General features: G+C 38.8%; 1 protein-coding gene across 1 annotated transcript in view; it reads right to left on the bottom strand.

Annotated features, from left to right (window-relative positions):
- Positions 1-7,327: 7,327 nt before the first annotated feature.
- The window catches only part of LOC107095399 (voltage-dependent T-type calcium channel subunit alpha-1G-like), a gene marked incomplete at its 5' end in the record, with an annotated part of 85,339 nt that continues 83,224 nt past the window's right edge, over positions 7,328-9,442 (bottom strand). The window contains one exon of the mRNA XM_015391480.1: positions 7,328-9,337. Coding sequence (XP_015246966.1) covers positions 8,348-9,337 — 990 coding nt within the window. The remainder of the gene's footprint in view (positions 9,338-9,442) is intronic.

Genomic DNA, 9,442 nt, shown 5'->3' with positions numbered 1-9,442 from the left:
CGTTTCACTTAAAAACTGATGCATGTGTCCTCAGTTGTCCTTCTGTTTTAAAATGTCCCAGACAGACTGTGAGGCTTAATTTATTTAGATTATCCAACATATTTACAAACTTATTTTGTTATGATCTTAAGGTCACAAAATCTTTCTTCTTACTGTCTGTTTAAGAAGTAATGTTCACTCAAATCTTCCTTTTTTATTACTGCTCTCCTAATGTTCAAACATAGTTTTCTATAAATCTCTCTCAGAAGAGATGACAAAATCTATTGTTGCTAAGTTACTTTCATATAAGGCCATTACCTGGCATATAGAAGTCAGTGGCAGATAGAGTTAAATGAACAGGCTGTTTACAAAGAGACGGTCCAGGAAAAGCAGACGTGATTCTGGTCCTGCCGAAAGCATCCACTGTGGCTTCAATCAGACTTAACTGATCTGACATAATAACAAACAGACACAGGAATCTGGCCAATGTTCCTTTTAATATGCGACCAGCATGAAAACACATGTTCATAATAAAATAACATCACAGTAAAATGTTGCTTTGTAAACAGAAGCTGAAGTAAACATTAATGACAGAGTTGCATTGTTTGGTTCTACTTCATTTTACAGAGGTCACCCCTTAAATTTGTGCTAATGCATAACAAATGTAATGCTGACAGATGCTGTGAGCAGGATGTGTTTTTTTTGGGAGGCACTCTCTCTCCTTCCTTTCTACCGCTGTTGTTTTTGGCAGCCTTTCAAGCTGAGGTTTTAGTTTTTTTGGACAAAAATGCTTATCAGATTTGGTCTTAATCAAGTCATTTTATAAGGAGGGAGTGGCAGAGCGCCAGATTGGTAAAGGCGGTGGTTGGCCGGATCTAACTCTAATGCTACGCTCACACTGCACTTGCTTTGAGCAGCAGAATTACCTGGTTTACATGCAAAATCTATGGTTTACGTGTATCAAGGCGCATCAAAAGGTCCTGCAGTGAGTCTAGAGCAGCAGTAGCACCACATCTTGATGCATCTGAGCAGCTTAGGCAGCGCCTCATGAGCTTCTGAGCATCTGAGGCTTGTCACGCGCTGTGCAAGCAGCAGATGCTGGAGTTTGAAATTAAACTTTTGCTGCTTGAAGCACCACATCAACCAGTCAGAGAAATTATCTGGGAGCTGGCAGGGAGTGAGACACAGCGCTGCTGATGAAGATCGCTCTGATCACTCCTCTGAAACAGTTTATTAATGCCTAAAGTAACGTAAAATGACGAAACCTGCTGGCAAAATATGTTTGCTTTTGTTATTCTGGTGCTTGTAGTTTGTACCACTTACCTGAAAAACATCTACTTCCAGCTGGCAGGAATGGTAGAGGAAAACCCGCAAGAGGCGGCTGCTGCTGGGGATTTCCAGTGACAGAGCACTGTGGGGGGTCTGCATGCCTCTAACAGTGATATAATATTTTAACCCGGGATAAGTAACATTGATGAACTGACTGCACAGAAGATGTTTTGAGGTGGATCTTCTTGCATAAAAATATATTAAAACTACATTTTACCTACTGATCACAGCAAATATAGCAAAGGAACTCTCTGCCATTGAACACAGGCGCTGCAGAAGCATCGGACGCATCTTTACACACTTTACTGGACGTGTTTCATGAGCCTCAAAGATGCTCTTGAGGCACGTCTGACCTGAATGTAGACGAACACAAAAAATGAAGCAGCAGGCTTTTTTTGCTGCTGAAATCGCATCTGGTGTGAACGTAGCATCGGGCTAACTGCAAAAGACTGAAGGGTAAAGTGCACCAAAGTTGGGAGAGGCACCAGGCTGTTCTTTTTCCTGGATCCATTTGCTGTCGGTCCCAGCCCCAGTAAAGAGAGAGAACAAGCAAGCACTATCTCGCAACCTCAGATTCTGGAGGTGCTCACGCTGTCTTGGAAATATTCAACCACTTACTGAAAACCCACTTTAACTTATTTCATTAAATTTCAACCTGCTTGTTTCTCCTCTCTCATCCCTGCAGCTGTAAGCCGATGCGGTTGCCAGATCCTCCCTGAACACCTTTCCTTCTGCTTAAATAAACTATTTCAATTATTTATTTTCTCTGAGGTCGCTGCCTCTGTTTTACACCACATTATGACACGTGAGCATTCATTGTTACTGTATGTGGACGCCTTTTTAAAAGATCAGGTTTTTCAGTAAGAAGTTGTTGAGGAAGAGATGTTTTCTATGCTTTTGCACCTCTACTAATTCTATTCTACTGCTGGACACATTATTCAAAAAACCTCAGAATTTCCTCACAAGTTAAAAGCTAAACTTTTTAATGAAATCACTGCAAATATACCATAAAAAATATCTTATTTTACCATAATGAGAAAAAAACAGTTCAATGCTGGATTTTCACCCATCTTCCTCATATTATAGGTCAGGTTGCTCTTAGAGCAGCACAGCTTTAATTAGACTAGCTCTACTACTAAAACTTTTTCTTATCCTCTGCTTTATTCTTCTTGTCTTAACATAAAATACCTCTCTCCCTATATAGGTCACTATCATGTCTATAGATCCTCCAGATATGGAAAGATATTTTTCTGCATTCATGTTCCCATTTACTTTAAGAAGACTCTTCACCTTATGTTAAAAAGCATTCCCATGCTGTGATGCTGATACCGCCATGCTTCACAGTAGAGAGAGTGTGTTTCACCTTCTTCACTTGGTGTTACACAAACAGGATAAATAACCAAAAATCTTTTTTTTTTTCGAGCATCCAAACAAAAGTTTTTGTGTGTCCCTCCTATCTGCATCTTACCTTTTCAAGTCTTTCAAAGTGGTTTGTAGTTTGTGATGTTAACCAGTTCCAGGCAGATTCTTACTTCAGTGTTTTTTCTGTTTCCAAATGATAGATTTAACTAAACTCAGACGCAATCCTCACCTTTTATTCAGCATATGATTTACAATTTTTACAGTCTGTCCTCTAATTTGCTTGGTGTGTTCCTTTACCTTCATGCTGTACTCAAAGCTGACTGCTGAACCTAAGACTGGACCTCACAGACAGGTTTATATTTTATAATCTGAACCACATCAGCATCTCTTAGGTAACCTCAGTTTCGTAAAGTGTAAAAATAAGAGTTTGCATGTGTTTTCTGATGCTATATCATTAAACGTAACTGGCTTGTAACAGTGCTTCAGTACGCTGAAGCACTGTTGAACAAGTTAAGTCACCTTAAAGATATGAGTATTTATGCAAACGTTACTTTTTGCATTTTTTTTTTTATTAGACATTAGTAAAAAGCTTTGTTTGCTCTGACAGTAAAACATATTTCATTTTAAATTTTTTTCATATAAAATACTGTTTATCCAATTTACAGATGTACTAAAATGGTTGAATATGTCATTTTTTGAAATGGGAATTGAAATCATAGTCACTGCATGTAGTCATTGTTACTGACTTTGTTCCCACATTAGGCTTTTTTGAAAAGGAGGTTAATTTCTGAAAAATGTAGCAAATTACATCACTAATCATGATGGATTTTCAAGCCCAGCTTTCTGACCTGGTTATACTAGTTTTAGCAGATTTATCTTAAGAGCTACACAAAGATGAAATGAAAGCCTGCTGGAAGCTCTCCATAATATTAGGAGTCAATCCAATGTCAAACTGAGGGAGAGATCAGGACAAACACAAAATGATATATCATGGACTTTTTAAAATAATTTTGTACCTCAGTTTTACTTTATAGCTCTGATATATTTTTTATATATATATATTTTTTTAAGTGTTCCAGGACAGAAGTTTAACTTATTTGCAGAAAAATCAGCCTTTGTCTTATTTACTCTCTCTGTGTTGAAGAAGCCTTGTCAAGGAACCTTATAAAAAGTTTTGCATGATCAGCAGACATGAGGATTGTTCTGTGCCATCTTTCATCATTACATATTACCAAGGTGGAAACTTGAACGATGGTCATTATAATAAACATTACATACTGTTTAATTTCTTCTGCCTCTATAGGAAAGAGCCTAAGAATATCAGTAATAAGACTGTGCACTGATATGTCCACCAACTGGTCGGCCAGAGCTGAATAATTCTGCAGCTTTAGCTCCACCAGTAAATACCACCTTTCATATTGCATTCCGAGCGTAACTTGTGTCTTACCCTCTCGGCATCCAAATTCTTGCCCTTTTTCACTCTTGATGTTAGACTTTTCCTCTTTCTTTCATCACTTGGCTGCATTGCTTCTCCCATAAACATAATATACGTCTATGCCTTCATTATTTAAGGTACAGTAGCCATTATTTAAGGTAGGCAACATTTTACCTCCAGGGATTTAATTCAATTCAGTTCCAAAATGCGGCATTAATTTTGAAGGAATTAATCTGTGGCGGTTTGTCTTGCATCGGATCCGGAGAAGCCTTTCACTGAAGACATTCTGTTGGTCTTAAACAATCGTCTGAAGAGGATGTTTACAGTTGTGCATGATGTTTTTCCTTGTATGAAGATTTTTCAGTGTGAAATCATCAGTGGAAGTTCTGGAAAAGTTCATAGACCAGAGCCAGCCTTCTTTATCACCTTGTTGAGCTTCTTTGAGTCAAATGATCTGATGCTGTGAACTCAGCAGATGATGGGAGAAGACATCTGACTCTCCACAGCAGACTTAAAGACAATATGCTCATATTGCTGCAAACTCTGATATATATATGTATAGGAGGTACAGTCGGTTCTGTCCGTTCTTATAGACAACTATACAGTTGCACACAGATGAGTTTTTTTTTCCCAGGTGAACACCAAGGGATTCACACTCCTCCAACACCTCCACTTCTTTCACTGTGACATTCATTTTTGTTTCTCCTGAAATTTACAATCATCTCCATTGTTTTGTTCTAAATTGGAGCCAGAGCAGTAATAGTATACGCACACAACATCTAATAAGTCACATTTGTAATAGATGAAAAAATGCGAAAAGATTCTGCTAAATGCAACAGATTCAAATAAAGAAAAGTGATTCAGTTCTTTTAATGGTGGATTGTATTAAAAGATAAATATTTGCAGAAAATACAAACAAGCCAAAGGTGTAATAGAAGCTTTCAGGCGAACAAAATAATAAAGAAAACCAAATAGTTATTTTGTTACCTTAACCCTGCTGGGGTTGTCATTTCAACTTTCCACAGCTATCAATGACTCTCTTCTTCAGGATAGAATACATATGATGTTGATTATCTAGTTGGTTTTACATTGTTTTAGAAATGTATTTTTTTTATAATTATTAATTTAAAAATCTGAATGTAAATTCTTTTTTTATTTTTTTGTCAATGCATTAACCTTTTAGTGCACAAAACTTTGACAAAACTTTAAATTACCCCTGTAGTATTTTTTTTTAGCCACATGCAGCAGACCTGATTACAAGCCTATCTCAGCAATTCATAAAGTGAGAATATAAAGTAGGCAAAATAGTCGTGTTGTCTACCAAAAGTACTCTGAAAATATTTAAAGAAACCAGAGTAACACCAGCAGCTCATTATGGTTTGTAGAGATTGCTGTTTATGATTCAGTAATAAGAAGACATGGAATAAAATATGAATCAATTTTAGATTTGCTGTAACAGATTGATCCCGAACATCTGAAACTTACCTGGTTGACCTGGTTGCTTGGCTTTTAACCAACACCTCTATACTTGAGCCGAGCTATTCACTGTCCATTTTACAATCAATAAACTTCTTTGTTTTTATAATTTTTTTTACTTTCAATGGTCTGTCCCCATGCTATCTCTAATCTTCATGTTTTCTATAATATTCCTCTTGAGTTCTGCTTCTTTATAAAGTGCCGATTCACAGCAGATCATCTTAAGGCACTTTACAGAGACTGCTTTAATTCCACGCTGCAAGATCAAGGCCAGCAACCCAACTTCGTTTAGATGTTCAATCAAACACAGACTCATGAATCTTTACATCTAAGCATAGGACCTACAGTACTGTATCAGACAGGCTTTTACTACCAAGTGACTTGGTGGCGATATAACTTACATGCAAAATAATGATACATGAAAGACAACTCAGTCCAACCTCCTCAACTTAACAGCAGCTTTACAAAATACTTTAGCTATGTAAATACTTTTGCAGTTTTTTGCTAGAACCCATAACTAAAACAATACTACATTTGAGTACGTATTCCTGTAAAACAATCAAGAGAAAAAGTGGCAACCTTTGTTGTTAATTGTAGCAGCTGTATTTTATGCTGATGTCAATGCTGTGTTAATATTAGCATATACTGTAGAAACAATTTTTGCAACCGCTATGTGTTCCTAGTTTCCAGAAAATATCAAGGTTTTAAAAATGAGACTAGAGGTAAGCTGTTGCAATATGAAGATCAGATGCTCTAAGCTACTGTATTGATGCTTCATTAATTCTGTTTGACAACAGCTCCCCCTGCAGGCGTTCTTCCACATGTCTGGATTAGATGGCATTGCTTCGCTGCACCTGAAATGTCCATGAATAGCAGTAAGAACCTCACTATAGGGATGCAACCAGTGACGTCTGAATAGAGTTTACTCACAGAAAAAGAGGGATTTTTATATTAAATCCAAAATGTTTATATTGTTACTACAGTTTTTGCTTAGCTACTGCTGTGAGTGTTTTTCGCTCAGAAAATTGCAATCGAAATACTCAAGGTAACTTTTGTTATTCAATTAAGTAATTCGTTTATGATTATTTCAATGGTAGTATTTTAATTGTAATGAATCATTGGTTTAAGTCCTATTTGTTTTAAATAATCCTCTGAATTTGTCAACAGGTTGTTTTTTCTCTAGAAGTAATATTATTGTTTTGAAATGGCGCAGCAAGTGTCACAGACCTAATAAGTCAGGAAAGGAACCAAAATATTAAGGTGATGACAAAAAGACCATTCAACCTTTAGGAATTAAAGCTTTTTATCAAAGATGAATTGTTATAAAACAGCGGTGGGCATGCAAAAAGCGAAGATGGAATTTGCTCTGATACTAAATCATTTAATTTATTGTTAAAAAGGGGGACACATTTATGTTTTTATCAACAGTCAGCCTTTGGAAATCTGTTTAGAAGGTACAAATACTTTACATTTAGCCAGCATTTCTGCATTTATATATATCTTCTATTTTTCTGATGTAATACTCCAATACTAAATGCCATGTTTTTTTTTTTTGCAGTAAACAGAAACTCACCCTAATTAAGGAAAATACTGTAATGACTTGAATCAGCATGTGTGTAACTAATCTTTATTGTTTCACTTAATTTAATTACTTAAATAAAATGACTTTTTAAAAGCATATTTTTTTTGGAATGTACATTTTTAATTAAATGTGAAGAGTCATTGAAATGTTCCTTAAATTTTACCCCTGTTTTACATCATTCAATTATTCTAAGAAATTCCCGGCAAACTTTCTATCAGAAAACAAATTATTGGTTGACTAAAAATTGGCTTAATAATAGAAACACTTCTTGCTTGTATTAATACTGTGTCTGCATATGTGCAATGATTAAGAAATGTGGAAGATTGTTAGGTCTAGTTGATTACCAATTTGCACTGCTATAAATTACTTGTCAATCAGTGTTTACACCCTGTAAGGAGAGATCCGGGTCTCTGTGAGACACCAATAGAATCCCCTTAAGGTTACCCTCAGTCCTCCAAACAATCACAATCACCAAGGTCTGATGTAAGTGCTTAAAAATCCAAGCTCAGTTTAATGATTTCTTTTTTTTATATATATAATCATATATTATTCCTACAAATACATAGTTTTCAGCACTTTGAAAAACGTTCACTTTCCTTAGTAAACTAAGGAAGCTAGAAATATCCTACAGTGAAAAAAAGACAAAACATAGTTGACGAAAACAAACAAATCAGATGTGAAAACTAAAAAAAAAAGAAAAAAAAAAGAACAACATCCTGTACAAACACGATGGCCCAATAATTTAAGAAAATAGTGTCTCTAAAACGTTCATATTGCTTTGTATCTCCACTGGCCCGTTTCGCCCTGTGCAACACCAGGCAGTTCTGTCCGCGGCCACAAGGGGCATCAAATCCCAAATGCTGATGTTGCTCCCAGAGGTTAGGGGTCAAGCCACTGGGCGTCGCAGAGGAGAAACAGTCTCATTTGTCGTTTCAGGTGGTCCTTTCTTCTCTAGCTGTTTTGGCAGTAACAATACAAAAACGAGGGATGGTCACACTACCACATAACCGTGCTCCTCATGAAGAATGGTTTTACTGTTTGTTGTAGTTTTACCATTATTACTTTCTACAGCATTATTACTAGAGCTATCACCATCACAGATACACAGTGTGCATCATGTGTTTGCGTGTGTGGAGGGTTTGTCCAAGTCCGTGTATGTATGTGTGTGATGGGAGAGTTCATGTTCAGTGCTCGGAGCTTGTTTTCTCCAAGGAGAAACTGGGAAGAGTCAATAGCTTGGAGCTAGGATTGGGATTTGGCGAGCCCCCATCCTGGACTGAGACCTCTCCCAGTCCCAGGTCGATCGAGTCCTTGGACTCGTTAGAGGGTGCTCTTCTTCTCAGACATGTGTCCCTGCTGGGCAAAGGAGGGGGCATTCCTAATCCCCCCAGTGCCATGCCACCGAGGCTTGGGTACAGGCCAGACTGGGTTTCAAGTTCATCAGGTGGGTCAATAGATATGCAGGGTGGGCTCATTTTCTTCTTGTGTCGGGGGGAAGGCAGGGGGGCCTTGGCGGGAATCAGCAGGTTGTCAGACTGGGATATGGAGCCAGAAGAAGTGGAGGTTGCAGTGCGCTGTGGGTAGGGGTCCCCCACTGAGCATACTTCTAAAGAGTGGCGGCGTGGATCGTCCAGCCAGGAGTAAGGGCGTGGGCGGGGCAGGAGGGTGCTACGGCCCTGTGTGTCAACACTGTGGAACCTCTTCAGCTGCCTCAAACATGGTCTCCCACTTTCCTCGCCGCCCACATCCTTCACGGCTGTGCTTTCATTTTTCATAAGTCCTCCACAGGTGATGAAGGAAACTTCTTGATCCTCCAAAGCTGCCTCCACCTGCTCTTGTTGCTGCTGCGGTGGCCTGACAGGTAAGGGGGGAGGAGGCACATGGGGGGATGAGGAAGAAGATGCAGATGTGGAGTGGAAGGCCAGGCAGTGCTGGTCATGTTGCTGAGTGTGCACGCTGCGGTGAGGCAAAGGTTTAGAGGGGGTACCCAGTAGGGCAGGTACAGGGCAGAGCGCTGGATGCAGATGAGGCTGGCGATGATGCGAGAAAGAGAAGGAGCGAGAGGTGGAGGAGGTGCATGAAGGTAGGGCCGAAGCTGCAACATTCGTAAGTCCTTCACTACTCTCTTGTTCAATGGAACAAAGGGCCTCCTGAGAATCAGTGGACACTGCAGACTGAAAAACAGGGCATGGAGGGGAGAGGGTGTGCAGTATTTAAGAACAAAATTGGGGTTTATGTCCAATGTAGGGGGTTGGGGTGGGTGGGGGGGGGGGGGGGGG

The sequence above is a fragment of the Cyprinodon variegatus genome, unplaced genomic scaffold (assembly GCF_000732505.1).
Source record: "Cyprinodon variegatus isolate N-32 unplaced genomic scaffold, C_variegatus-1.0 Scaffold544, whole genome shotgun sequence".
NCBI classification, from domain to species: Eukaryota; Metazoa; Chordata; class Actinopteri; order Cyprinodontiformes; family Cyprinodontidae; genus Cyprinodon; species Cyprinodon variegatus.
Note: the sequence above shows the minus strand (reverse complement) of the source record. Positions and strands in the feature narration are given on the sequence as shown.